This window comes from Prionailurus bengalensis, chromosome B1, assembly GCF_016509475.1.
Source record: "Prionailurus bengalensis isolate Pbe53 chromosome B1, Fcat_Pben_1.1_paternal_pri, whole genome shotgun sequence".
Classification (NCBI taxonomy): Eukaryota; Metazoa; Chordata; class Mammalia; order Carnivora; family Felidae; genus Prionailurus; species Prionailurus bengalensis.
In genome coordinates, this window is record NC_057344.1 from 196,642,930 (window position 1) to 196,657,497 (window position 14,568).

The 14,568-nt window shown below is 47.0% G+C and overlaps 1 protein-coding gene and 1 long non-coding RNA gene across 3 annotated transcripts in view; one reads left to right on the forward strand and one right to left on the reverse strand.

Moving 5' to 3' along the window:
• The first annotated feature begins 814 nt into the window (after positions 1-814).
• The window catches only part of BOD1L1 (biorientation of chromosomes in cell division 1 like 1), a 53,325-nt gene continuing 39,571 nt past the window's right edge, over positions 815-14,568 (forward strand). For both annotated transcript variants that reach the window (XM_043572953.1, XM_043572954.1), the window contains exons 1-5: positions 815-1,185; positions 7,415-7,539; positions 12,494-12,684; positions 13,167-13,781; positions 13,964-14,113. In XM_043572953.1, the coding sequence (XP_043428888.1) occupies positions 955-1,185; positions 7,415-7,539; positions 12,494-12,684; positions 13,167-13,781; positions 13,964-14,113 (1,312 nt within the window). In that variant the 5' untranslated portion in view covers positions 815-954. The remainder of the gene's footprint in view (positions 1,186-7,414; positions 7,540-12,493; positions 12,685-13,166; positions 13,782-13,963; positions 14,114-14,568) is intronic.
• On the reverse strand, positions 4,508-6,405 carry LOC122479032. Its single transcript, XR_006296215.1, has 3 exons — positions 6,340-6,405; positions 5,259-5,353; positions 4,508-4,618 (listed from the first exon to the last, which is right to left on the reverse strand). It is a non-coding gene; the product is annotated as an uncharacterized LOC122479032 (long non-coding RNA).

Sequence of the window (14,568 nt, forward strand, 5' to 3'; positions counted from 1 at the left end):
CCATTTGCTTGCTGTGTAACCTTAGGCAATTTACTTAACGTCTCAAGGGCCTCCGTTTCCTGATTTGCAGACCGATGACAGTACTAAGACCTAGTAGCTTAGTGTCGTTCCAAAGACTGAACTAATTAATGCATATAAGAAGCTTTCAGGGCCATGCGGGGCACACTGTGCTGAATGAGAGCTACAGGAGCGTTACCTGTTCCTATCAAAATAATCCATAACAAACCGTTAAAACTAAAAGCCTGGGGGCTTGTCTTCACGGGCAGGAAGGTGCTGTTGGGATGGAGCGAGTTCCAGACCACGGGCACATTCGGAGTAAGAGGGGGACGCCCACGGAAAAACCGGAGGGAGAGAGGGGAAGAAAGACAGGAGGCGGCTGGAGCTACCTGCTTGGAAGAAAACTGGGCAGGATCGTAGGCTGAGCGAAGACGGTTGGGAGAGTTTAGAGAAAGAAGCACTTCCACCTACGGTTCGCATTACAAACGACTATGGATCTCGACTGCTCCGTGTAAGAGAAGCAAGGGCGTCAGGCCTAAATGCCACCGCGCAGGGAACCCGGCCGGCGCCGCGCGGGCGCCCAGTCGGCCCCCTGGCCGGGAGAGTCGCGTGGCTCGCTTGCCCGACCACCCCGGATTCCTGACCTTGATCTTTGGCCCCGACGCCGCGGCTCGCAGCGCCTGGTCGCCGCCGCTTCCGCCGCAAGCGCGCCTCGCGAGGGCGCCCGCGGGCGGCCGGAACTGGCCCCTCGCGGCTCCCGTCGCCAAACCTCCGTTGCTATTGTCACCTCCTTTTCCTCTCTTCCCCTGGTTCCCTTTCACTTCCGGGGTTGCTCTGGATCCGCTGGTTCCGTAACAACATCCCGTTGGCTTCCCTCAGGCGGCGGGACCGGTGCAGCCGCCGCCTCCCAGGAGCGCCCGCCCGCCCGGGCCTGCGCCTTCCCCGGCCCAGGCCTCCATGGCCACCAACCCGCAGCCGCAGCCGCCTCCTCCGGCGCCGCCGCCTCCCCCGCCGCAGCCGCAGCCGCCGCCGCCGCCGCCGGGCCCCGGGGCTGGCCCGGGTGCGGCGGGCGGCGCGGGGGCCGGCGCCGGGGACCCGCAGCTCGTGGCCATGATCGTGAACCACCTCAAGAGCCAGGGGCTCTTCGACCAGTTCCGCAGGGACTGCCTGGCCGACGTGGACACCAAGGTTCGGGGCGCACGGGGGCTGCGGGGGCAGGGCGAAGGGGAGGACCCCGAGGGCGGCCCTCTCGGGCAGTGTCCCGCACTCGTCCGTCGGCCGGCTGCGCCTCGACTTCCCCAGCTGGGGCCCCTGCTGAGAGCGCCTCTCCCTCCCCAGGTTCCCTGGGCAGCCGCTTCCTCTTTGAGCGGCTGCTAGGGGCCGGGCACTGTGCGAGGCTCGGTGCGTTCATTCATTCGCCGATCCTGTCGTTCGTTTAACGGGCTCGTGTTAATCACCTGCCCTGCTTGGACGTGGGGAGTATGGTGGTGAGCAAGACTAAGTCATGGTTCTTCGGGAGACTCGTCTGGAAACACTAATGCTAACAGGGCTTTCGTCTCTGGTCTTTTTTTTTTTTTTTTTTTTCGTGGTTTACTTTGTATCCAAGTTATTTTTGCGTGCTCTCTTGAAGATTTTTGGGCGGGAAGGGTCATGTCTGTGTCCTTTGGAGGAATCCAGTGGTAATGAATCAAATTATTAGCATTGTGCATTGCTGGTCACTGTGTGCGTGGGGGCAGAGGTAAGGAGACAGAGCCGGACGGTGGAAAGGTGGGCTAGAGAGACTGAGACTCTTGTTTCCACCGCTGACTGCCGGATTAAGGTGGTTCAGGCCAAGTCACTTCTCTGAAGTGACAAGGGGCAGGGGGATAGGGAGAACCAAGCCATTCAGTGAGGAAAGGTTGGAGGAGAGGTGACAGCAGGTATTGAAGTGGAAGAAGGACAGGAAAGAAGAGAGTTCTGGAGAGTAATGGGAAGAGGAGAAAGGTCAGCAAGGTGCTTCCTTGCATGGAAAGAGTTAGGGGCTGGGAAGGGGAAGGATTTTGTACCAAATTTCAGAGTGAAAGAGGGTGGTAGCCGGAATCAGTACACTTTGCTGATTCTGCAAAGAATGAGCAGTGGACAACCAGGATAGAGCAGTCAGTGAGGAGGATGGAACACAGAGTCTGGAATTCTGGAAATGATTGAAGCAGGAAGCTTCAGTTGGAAACAATTAGGAAATTGGGGTATTTGGCTTATATCTGGTTGGGTCCCTCAGATTGGAGTTTGCACGGGGTGAGGGTTTTCTCAACACATTCCTCACATTTTCTGAGGAACCTCATGTCTTTGAGACAAGGAGTGTTTGCATCCTTACACGGATTTTTCCTTGTGGCTCTGTCCACCAGGATTTGATGGAAACTGCACATGATTCTGCTGTCTTCCCTGGGGAAACCCTCTGGAGAATCTGGGGATCTCTGATCCACCATGTGGACCAGAAGTAGAATGTGCTTTTTCGGGGTGTTGGGGTTTTTACACCACAGAGAATTCAAGATACTTGGAGATGTTCATCTGTGTAGGAAGTATATAGTTTTCTCACTTTGTTTTAGGGAATATGCACAGCCATCTTTTTGAAAATAATGTCTGTTGCCCTTTTTTTTTTTTTTTTTAAATGGGAGATGAGACAGATTCAGGTACGTGTTATGTAGATGACGCTGATTATTTGTATCGGGAAAATAGAGATTTCACTCTGCTGTTCTGAGAAACCACATCTCTATGTTACCCTTGCTCAGGCACATTGGAAACTTGAATATGCTAAAGGGGGCGCTGCAACACCTAAGGCTCAAATTTATCTTCATCCCCCATCCCCACTAAATGTTATTGTTACATGTTTGTAATGCCCCTGCCAGATCCTCTCAAAGTGGAGCCTGAAAACCTTTCTTGGTGGGAAGGAAGGGAGGACGGTTGCTTGGACAATCTAATGAAGCCAGGACCTTCTCCCAAGAAAAAATGTACCTGTGCATATTAAAGTGAAACTTTCGTCATTCAGAAACGGTCGACTGTAGGCAGTTACATGTGGCTCAACCTAATACCCAGTTGCAAGGACTTCAGGGGCCGCAGAACAAGGTCCCTTGTTTTAATGTTGGAAACTAGAGAACTGAAATAATACCCCTTCCCTGACGGAAAAGGATGCCTGTGTGCAGCGGAAATTCTTTCCTCACCCCTCCTGTGCTTGCTTTCTCCCTCTGTCTTCACTCCTGATGCCTCCCCTCCTCTCTTTTTCCTCCTTGTCTTCTACCTCTGTGCCTCCTGGTTCTGGTTCTCTTTCCTCTTTCCCCCATGAGTGTCTCACTCTTCCTGTTCCTTAGCTTTACTAACGATTATGCAGATTTTAATCTGATTTAAAGTGTTTCTTCTTGTTTTGTAGCATTTTATATCCTTTTTCACATATACGTATATACGTATACATACATATGACTTAAATTTGAAAGTCTCAAAAATCCTACAGAAGCCAAGGTTTTCTTTTGAGCCTGACATTCCTCTCCATGTGATGAGTGGGTCAGAGTAGACGTAAGATCCCCTGTTCATGCAAAGGAGCATCACTTTTAGGGAACTGTCGAATCTGCTCTGTAAGAACAACTTGTAATTGAGACCATTTGTGGTATGGTGCTTTTGATAATTGAACCCTGAAGACTGACCTGCTTTATGTCAAACTCTGACCTGCAGTACAGAATCTATAGGGTTATAGCAGTAACTGGCTTGTCAGTCACATGCATATTTAAGAATCAAGACATTTGACACCTAGCAGGAGCTCTCCAAGAGCAAAGCCACCATCCAGCCCAGTGTGGTTAAAGCAAGATGAGAAGTACGAAAGTCCGCTGGCGTTCCTGCGGGCCAGAAAACCCTCCAGACTGCCCTGGGGTTATTGATGGCCAACCAAGAGAGGGATCTGACCTTAGCAAACCAATCAGCCCTCCTACCCAAAGAATGAGAACCTTAGTCATCCCAAGATCTAACTAAGGCTGAGGCTCCTCTGCTGTAGATTACTGGTTCTCAGATCCCTGCCGTTTCTGACCCCTTGGCTCTGAGGTCACCCTGGAGAGTGTGAAGAGGGAAGATCAAGAGAGGCCTGTCCTTCTGTCCCAGGCAGACAACTCACCAACCAAATAAATATGGCACCTTTCTCCCCAGGTAATAAAGGCCAAGTTTTGTATACTTTCTCGGTTACAAGTGGCTCCTGGTCACTGTGACTATTGCCTCTTTTTTTTTTTTTTTCTTTTTAGATTTGAAAGGAATATTGAAGACAGAGTATATAAACTTACTCACCCAACACATATTCATTATGTACAAAGCACTGTTCAGATGCCAGGATACAGCAGTGAACAAAACCTCCCTGCTTTTATGGAGCTTGCATCCCAGCAGCGAAAAACAGACAGGGGATAACATGTAATAGGTTCTGTGGAAGAAATAAAGCAGGGTGAGGTTGGGAAGGGTTGCTGATTCGTTTTCAGTAAGTTGTCCAGGGAAGATTTCGAGAAGGTGTTACTTGAGCCGTCACTGAAGGAGCCAAAGAGACCATCCAGCCAGCTGTGTGGGGCTCAGTGCTCTAAGTAGAGACCACAGCCAGTGGGAAGGCCTGAGGCAGGACCTGGTGAGGGAGAAAGTGACAGAAGGTGAGATAGGAGTGGCCCTCCGTCCCCCCTCCCCCTTCATGGGTCTGGCAGGCCTTGGATGCCATGGTAAGAAACTGGCTTTTACTGGAGCTGAGAAGCCATTGGCACCTTCTGAGCCTAAGGACGTGGTCTGACTCCCCTTTTAGATGGGTTGGGTTTAGGTGTGTAATTATTAAGGGTGTCCCCTTCACGCTCAATCATGATGTGGTTTGGACAATAAATATATGATTACCCTAATTTTGGAAGATTAACCCCAGCCACTGTGTGAAAAATAGACTTCAGGTGGGCAAGTGGTCAGAAGTAAGGAGATGGGTTGGGAATCGAGAGAGGAGATGAGAGCACCTTGGACCAGAGGGGTGGCAGTAAAGGGGGTGGAAAGTGGTCAGATTCTGAGTGTATTTTGATGCTACTGCGGACAGAATTTGCCAAAGGTTTGGAGGTGGGGTGGAAGAGAAAGGGAGGAGTCAAGGATGACTCCAAGGCTTTTGAGCAGAGCACTGGAAAAGGAAGAAAAGAGGAAAAGGAAAGCTTCTCAGAGGAGTAATGGGATCCAAAATATTGCTGAAGTCACTAGGCTTTTTACTGAAAGGAGAATGTGGCAACAAGGAGACTTACCTGTTGTAGTTCAGATTGGAGCTTGTTTGGGGCAGCAAGAGTGCTGAATGCTTTGTGATGATGTTTGAGTCCAGTGGTTCTGGGATTGGGGGATACTGGAGACAAGAATTATGTTTTAGAGTCAGTGGGGAGAAAGAATTCGTTTTAGTTCACGTTGATTTTGGATAAATGGAGAGGGATGTGAGACGGGATCCTGAGTGTTTCTTGTAGGACAGGAAATAGGAATCAGGAAAGGTCTGGAAATTGGGAGGGATGAGGGGGCATCACAAAGGGATGAAGTCTTATCGTCTGTGCCTGAGATAGGTATCTGGCCATCTCCGTGGACAGCTACTTTTTTAATTGCTTATCTGCCAAGCAGTGTGAGAAGCTATGTGGAAACAAAGATGAAGGGAATGTGAGGACCCGGCTTCCTCTTCAGTGGAGAGATAAATACCCCCCTCCCCAAAATACAGTACAGGGCAAGCATTGTTGGAAAGGGGGGATGTACACAGGATGGGAGGAACATGGGGGAAAGCCAGGGGTGACATCACAGATGAGGGTGAGCTCTGAAGGCGAGAAGTTTGCCAAATAGAGAGTAGAGGGAATGGTAGGTACAGAAGATTGAAGGCGTGAGAATGTTTCACTGGACTACGGGCTTTGAAGGGTAAGGTTAGGAGCCACAAACAGCAGATGAAGCCGTATGGCCATTCAGGGACTCTCACTCCACTACATGAAAAGCCACGTGACAGACCGCGAGTGGTGGGGGTTGGGGGCAGGCTCTAGGAAGGAGGGGTGCAGTCCTGATAGGGTGGTCAAGCACTCCTAGGCATGTCCTTTTAAGAAGTGACATACGGGGATGTCACAGTCACTTAAGTCTGTGCCTGGATGGCACAGTCACTTAAGCGTCCGACTCTTGATGTTGGCTCAGGTCACGATCTCACGGTTCTCTCGCGGGTTGCGAGTTGGAGCCCAGCATCGGGCTCTGCGCTGACAGTGGAGCCTGCTTGGGATTCTCTGTCTTCCTCTCTCTGCCCCTCCCCTGTTCTCTCTCTGTCTCTCTTTCTCTCTTTCTCAAAAATAAACTTAAAAAAAAGTGACATACCATGTGTTCTCTCTCCTGCTTCCCTTAACTTAGGGGTTCTCAGCCTCAGCACCACTGACATTCTGGGCTGGAACGTTCTTTGTTGTTCGGGTTCCCTCTGCACTCTGGGGCACTCAGCGGCATCCTTGCCCTCAACGCACAAGATGCCAGTGGCAGCTCCCTGAGTTGTGGCCACCAAAACTGTCTCCAGACATTGTCTAAAGTGCCCTGGGGTGGGGGTGGTGGAGGCAGAATCGCTTCTGGTTGAGGACCACCGCTTACGTTAGATCGAATGCCTGCTTGCAGTGTTGGTTCAGCCCGTTTCCACTCCCCCGGTACACATCTTCATCGCTGTAGTTACTGCCTCCTTTCCAAAGTATATCGTGTGTCTCTTTACTCTCTCCCTGTCGGAAGATTACTGGACAGAAAGCTCAGCCATAGCATATCCCTCTGCTCACGTGCAGTGAGTTCCTGTCCTCAACCCCATAATCCCAGACGTCTACACGTCTGGGATGCCCTCCAGCCCGTGGCCGCGGGCTGTCTGCAACCTCGTATCTCTGCTTTTTTATATTCTATTCCCCCACCAACTTGGAGGCTCCCAGATGCTCCTGACCCCACATTTTCTCATCCACTTGCACTGCTTCTATTGTTGGCTGTATGTGCAAGGCCTGCGTCTCCGATGACCAGCTGCTTTGTGAAACTCGGAGGGTCCAACTCAAATGCCACATCCTCAGCAAAGACTTATTCCTCTGCTCCCCTCCCTTTCTTGGCTCCAGATCATCTGAAGCTAATCTAACCCAGATAGTTACTTGTATCTGATTTTCGAGTCCTTTGTCTACAGATGAGAGGTATGTCTTTCTTCTTTGTGTCCTCCTATCTCCAAACATCTTGGCTTCGACAAAATTAGCAATATTTGCATGTCTCAGTTATCCTGAAGCAGGAAGGTCCTAAGCTGAGAAACCTTGTGGCCACACTGATGCTGTAATGTAAAAAACGTTAACACTGTTAAGCATCCTCAAATTCCTGAGACTTAGAAATATTGATGTTATGTAACACTTGTGATTTTTAACATTTGTCTTTCCCCCCCACTTCCCAGCCTGCCTATCAGAACCTGAGACAACGGGTTGACAGCTTTGTTGCGAACCACTTGGCAACTCATACATGGAGTCCTCACCTCAATAAGAACCAGCTGAGAAACAACATTAGACAGCAGGTGCTCAAGTAAGTCTTCCAGACCCAGAGTCCCTAGGCAGGCTTGAAGGCATCAGTCTGCTCTGTGGAAGGCAGAGACCATTTTGTGGAAGCTAGATGTCGTTTTATCACGTCTGGTTGGCTGTTTCGAGGATGACGCAGTGCAGTTTTAGAGGGGGCTCAAATCGCTTCACGTTTCCCCATGAATTTTAGCAGTCTGACTTCTGCAGACCTTTGGAAATACCTGAAGGACCAGGATGCCAATGTGACTCCAGAAACAAAATACTAGGGTATAATGTTAATTGCTGGTAAGTGCCAGAATATCCCATAAAGATCAGGCTTTATTATTCTGCTTTGATAAATAAAAAAGGCATTCTAGATCACGGCAGTTAAAATAATTTCCCCTAATTTGAGGCCATGTCTCCTATCTTCTAATACGACGCCCCTCTTTTTTTTTCTTTTGCACTTTACTGTGACTTTTAAGTCTGCTTCTTAGTGATGATATAGCCAAAAAAAAAAAAAAAAAAAAGCAGGAAAGTGTGTTTGGACCTGTCAGAGCCATTTTGGGTAAGATAAAGAGAATGAGAAGAGCTGGAGTGTTTAGAGGGACCTATAAAAAAAATCATATTTGTTCCCAGAAAAGTAGATTTACAATACCATCTTGTTCTTGAATATAAATATTTGCCAAGACAGGAAGACCCGGACCTCGTATCCCTGCGTCACCCTCCCCGCGGAAGGGGTGACTGAGTTATTTAAAGAGTGCCCAGTCTTCCTTTCTTGACAAATATTTACGTTCAAGCTCATCTTTTAGAATGAAATGTGACTTTTAAACAGTTAAACAAATTCATCTTCTACCTCCCACCTCTTCAAACCCTCTAACTGGGTAGGAACCCTGCAAGCCTACCTGGTGTGCAGGCCCCGGGGAAGCCCCACAAACAAAGCTTCACACTCTGACTCAAAGACCCATTTAGCCACACGTAATACTAGACACCTGGAACCTGGGGGCCCTGACTGTCTCCTACTGAATAAGAGAAGAGGGAAATTTAACAAAAGCTTTGTTGTCTGCATTTTAAAGGATGTTTGCGAAACCTATAAAACAGTCCCTGAGAGGTCAAAAGACACCAGAGAAGGCTGCAGAGTTAATACCTGATGGGAAAAGCCAAAGACTTTCCTGAAAACCCGAGGGTCTGTGGCTGCCAACGTTTCCAGGCTTTTCAGACCAGTAGCCGGAATAGCAGGGGGTGGGGGTGGGGCAAACCTCGGGGCAAGGTCGGGGCCTGCCCTCGCTTCTACGGAGCACTCCAGATTACAGAGGGTGGAGCTGCCCCCCTTTTCAAACCAGCCGTTATGTCCCTTTGGAAGCATAGAGTTTTTACTGGGGCGGTGTGGGGGAGGTGCATTCTTTTTTTTCAAAAGTTGAGCGACCGAAGTCATAGGCAGATTTCCTGGCATTGTATTTATCCCTCAGCAGGCAAAACCTATCAAGGAGGGAAGCAGTCCTTCATTCTTTTCTCACCCCTGTAAAATCGAAAGCACTTAACAATTCTTAATAGCCCCCTTATAAGACATTTTCACAGAATCATGCTTAGTGAGGGGTTGCTGTACATTGCAGTAAAGGGTTCTTGTGACCACCAGCCTGGGTCTTGGGAACTATCTTCTAGAGACACTTAAATTTCTTTTTTTAATGTTTATTCAGTTTTTGGGAGAGAGAGAGACAGAGACAGAGCGCACACAAGCAGGGGAGGAGCAGAGAGAGAGGGAGACACAGACTCCGAAGCAGGCTCCGGGCTCTGAGCCGTCAGCACAGATCCGGACGAGGGGCTCGAACTCACAAGCCCTCAATTGGGACCTGAGCCGAAGTCTGGCATTTAACCGACTGAGCCACCCACGCGCCTGTCTTCTAGAGACATTTTATAACAGGACAAACAGCTTCCCTTGGATAATTTAGGAATTGCTCTTCTTAGACTAACATCTGTAAATTCTCTGCTAGCTATGTTGTTTATTATTTTTTTTTTAATGTTTATTTGAGAGAGGAAGAGAGCATGAGCTGGGGAAGGGCAGAGAGAGAGGGAGAGAGGGAATCCCAAGCAGGCTCCACGCTGTCAGCACAGAGCCCGATGCGGGGCTTGAACTCACAAACTATGAGATCATGACCTGAGCTGAAATCAAGAGTCAGATGCTCAACCAACGGAACTACCCAGATGCCCCATTAATTAAAATATTCTCTTACTGAGTAAAGTTACATATCACTTGAGTATATCATTTTCAAGCTTCCTTAAGGAAAGATACCACAGTATTTAGTTGTCCAGCTGTTGTTGTAGAGAGGGACCAGCCCCTATACATACAATTTCAAACAGTTTTTCCTACAAAGACTTTGAGAAATATTCAATTGACCATTAGCCTGAACCGTCTACAATTCCCATTTTTGTAGGACAAAAATACGGCAATTTCAAATGGTTCGACTTAATAATTGATTTTCGGACTCAGTGGTATTTTTTTTTTTTTTTAATTTTTTTTTTTCAACGTTTATTTATTTTTGGGACAGAGAGAGACAGAGCATGAACGGGGGAGGGGCAGAGAGAGAGGGAGACACAGAATCGGAAACAGGCTCCAGGCTCTGAGCCATCAGCCCAGAGCCTGACGCGGGGCTCGAACTCCCGGACCGCGAGATCGTGACCTGGCTGAAGTCGGACGCTTAACCGACTGCGCCACCCAGGCACCCCAGTGGTATTTTTTTTTAATGTTTATTTATTTTGAGAGATTGCGAGTGGGAGAGGGGCAGAGAGAGAGAGAATCCCAGGCAGGCTTCATGCTCAGCGCAGAGCCCAACGTGGGGCTCGATCTCACGACCGTGACATCATGACCTGAGCCCAAATCAAGAGTCAGAAGCTTAACCCACTGTGCCACCCAGGCACCTCTCAGTAGTGTTCTTTTTATGCATTCATTTGAACAGCAGAATCTAAAATGCCAGATAGCTCTAAATAATGATCTTAACAGAATTTGAAAGGAAAAGAAAGTAGCTTTAATCAGGAAAATACTACCTACTGGCATTTCGGCTTTGCCCTTGAGTCCAAGGCTGTAGCATCTCCCTCTGGTGAGGCTGCTGTGACCACACCATACTAGAGTGGGCCCACTAAGAGCAGTGTGTTCATTAGGATGGCCCCCACTTTGATTTAAGATCAGAGCTGACCTCGCGGGAGACTAGACTGAAATAGACGAGGGCCTGGAATAGAGGCAGAGAAACATCGGCTGCAGCAGTGATGTTAGGGTGAGTGGGTTTTATTTTTTTATGCTGTGCCTTTGTAGTGTGCCTGAAAACATTTTTAAGATTGCTTGTCCTTATTTCTTTTACACCTGCTACATGTTAAAGGCACCTCTAAGATGTAACGATGTGTGCAGGATTTGGATTTTTTTTTTTATCTTAGAACTTTAAAAAGCAGGTTACCTACTTTGTCCGGTGTTGACTCATTTTTCTCTATGGCCCACATAAGTAGAATTATAGTATCACAAGGCTGCAAGGTACCTCAGGAAATGGAAATCAAATCCATCCTCCACTCAGAAAGAGCTGCACTCAAAAATAACATTGTCAAGTGTAAGGAGAGATGGCTCCCCCGTTCTGCAGAGAGAGCCGAGGCCTAGAAGCTGGAAGAGACAGCCCCTGGCTCATCCAATACTGTCCAGAAACGTTGGCTCCTCAGGTGGTTGGTTTTGTTTTGTTTTGTTTTAGCAAGAAACGAGGTGTAAGTGCGTTTCTTAAAACAAATCCACATCCTCTTATTTTACTCACGCTTTTGTGATTTTCTGCACATTTCAGCCTGTGTCGCCCCCTTTGCTCCTCCCGTCTCTTGCGTGTATTTCTCTCAGCTCTTTCCTCCTCTTTGCTTCTATGGAAATCAAGGCTCAGTGGAAGTGTCTTCTCTTTGTGAAGCATTCCCAGATCACCTTAAACATATTTAATACTTCCCTATTCCCCTCTTTCCTAGAGTAGACGGTGTCTTATGGTGCCTGCCCTCTGGTATTTTAATCGTGTCTGTCTCTCCTGCCAGACCAGAAACCAGGTCTGATTTGTAACAGACCGATCCCCAGCACGGTGCCTGTTATGGAGAAGACACTCGTAACCTGATTGTTGAATGAATAAATCATCAGTTTTTACAGCAGGAAGATAATGTAATAAAAAGAAAACGAGAAGTCTTAAGTTTTTCTTTATTTTTCTGAAGTTTGCTTTCTTTTCTTTGTTTTATAAGCTTGTTGAAATTACACTCTGTGTATGTTCTTCAGTTTTCCTGGAGATTCTCATATTTCTAAAAGGCTTACATTTTTCTGTTAAAAAAAAATTTGTGGAGTCCATAGATTTATACCCAGAACTCAGCTTTAGTGATCATTTATTCCCATATGCCCTGGCCAGGGTTGGGGTAAGGTAAGCATCACCTGGAAGTGTGGGCTCTAGATAATGTATTGTGTCTAGTTCTTTTTTTTTTTTTTTAACGTTTATTTTTTTATTATTGAGAGACAGAGACAGAGCATGAGCATGGGAGGGGCAGAGAGAGGAGGAGACACAGAATCTGAAGGAGGCTCCCGGCTCCGAGCTGTCAGCACAGAGCCCGACGTGGGGCTGGAACTCACAAACCCAGTGAGATCATGACCTGCGCTGAAGTCAGATGTTTAACCGACTGAGCCACCCAGGCGCCCCGTATTGTGTCTAGTTCTAAAGGTGTTTTGTTTCTTGTTTTGCCTGCTTTAGCGTTTCCACTAGTGACACCGCTGGTAGAAAGTATACAGACTTTCTTGCAGTGTGATCGACCTAAATGCTGCCTGGTGTGAAACTGACTCCCCATTGCCTATTCTTTCCATATATTGAGATGAGTGGATTGGGTAATTTCAGGTTGAACATATATGTGACAGGTACAATTTTATTTAAAAGCAGTTAATGTAAATCATATGAAATTGTGTTTTACCTTTCTGTAAAACTTATTTTGTGTTTCAGATCAGGAATGTTGGAGTCTGGTATTGACCGAATTATTTCTCAGGTTGTGGATCCAAAGATCAACCACACGTTCAGACCTCAGGTGGAGAAAGCTGTGCATGAGTTTTTGGCCACCCTAAACCACAAAGAGGAAGCAAGTGGCAGCACAGCCCCCGATGATGAGAAACCAGACTCTTCCGTCATTACACAAGGTGCTTTGCTTTTACTCTTGGTCAGTTCCTTTGCTTTGCTTCTTGAACTGGGTATCAAGCTAGGGATATAATTATCAATTTTGTTCCTTGGCTACTCTAGTGAAATTGTATTTATTTCAAATATCACATTCCTCAACTGATAGAACATTTCTTTTTGAGATTAATGCAAAATGGTAGACATTTTCCTGACGTGTTGGCTGTGTGTATGTGTGTGTGTTTCAACTGAGGGAATAATTAATATAACCGAAGAGAATTAGACTATTCTCAGATTTGCATGGTGCCTTTCCTATGACACAGTGTTAGAACAGTAGAGGATTTAGAATGTTCTTGGTGTTAGCATTGGTATCCGAAAGTCTAAAAGAATATGAATGGTCTGCACAGCATACGTGTCTTATAAAGATGAGAGCATCTTGTAGCATCAATTCATCAGAGGGGCTTACCTTCTGCATAAGTTTTTTCTAACGCTCATCTTTCCCTCAAAGGTGTCCCAGTGCCTGGACCCAGCGCTAATGTAGCCAATGATGCCATGTCAATCTTGGAAACCATAACTTCTCTTAACCAAGAAGCTAGTGCAGCCAGAGCTTCAACAGAAACATCAAACACCAAGACCAGTGAGAGAGTGTCCAAAAAACTCCCATCTCAGCCCAGCACTGACACTAGTACTGAGAAAGAGAGAACTTCAGAGGACATGGCTGACAAAGAAAAGTCTACACCCGACTCTGCAGGGGAAGGACAGGAAACAGCCCCCAAGTCTGAAGAATTAAATGATCTCCCTTGTCCAGTTGAGGAAATTAAAAATCACACGAAAGAGAGTAATAGTTCAATTCTGCTAAATAAGGATGTTCAACAGGAAAGCATTGACCAAAAAAATAAATCAACGGACAAAGGTGAAAAGAAACCAGAGAGCAATGACAAAGGAGAAAGAAAGAAAGAAAAGAAGGAAAAGATGGAAAAGAAGTTTGACCACCCAAAAAGGAGTGAGGACCTACAAAAAGCGAAAGAAGAAAAGCAAGCAAAGGAAAAAGAAGTAGAGTGTTCAAAACTCCCGTCAGAAAAGAATAGTAATAAAGCTAAAACCATTGAAGGGACAAAAGAAGGTATATAAAAACTTGCAAAAATCTACAACAGTTTACAGATCAAAGAGTGTCAGTTGGGGGGGGGGAGGGCAATTTTTTTGACCTGTATTTAATGCAGAGTATTTTAAATGTAATTTAGGAATTGGGTGCTGAGTTTGTTCTTATAACATGACTTATCTTTGTGTTTTATTTCCTCCTCGAAGATTGCTCTTTGATAGATTCTGATGTGGATGGACTTACAGACATCACAGTTAGCTCTGTCCATACCAGTGACCTTTCATCTTTTGAAGAAGACACCGAGGAGGAAGTTGTAATGTCTGATAGCATGGAAGAAGGAGAGATTACATCAGACGGTAAAGCATTTTACTTAATAACGCCTCTGGGAAGCTTCCTGTCGAGCATTGTTTGTATATTCACATGGCTATATCGTGAAAGACAGTGTGGTATACTGGCAAGAGCATGGGACTTTGTAGTTGGAAGATGTGTTTCTGAGTCCCAGCTCCGAGGTTGTCTGTCTGAGCAAGCTTGGTAAGTTACTCCACAAGCCTTGGTTCTCCATCCTTGAACTCCATCCTGCAGGTTTATTAGAAGATGTAGAGGAGACAGTGTATATGACAGTGCTGTGGGTGTGGGTGTCTGTGGGTTTGTATGGGTGGTGTTGGGGGAGCACAGTCCCCAAGGCTGCTCTCACTTCTGACACCATTTGCAAAGTTGAGGTCTCCAAGCCTACCCTTAGGTTTGACGATTCTCCAGGAGGACTCCTAGAACTCAGTGAAAGCTTTACAGTTCATGGTTGTGGTTTATTACA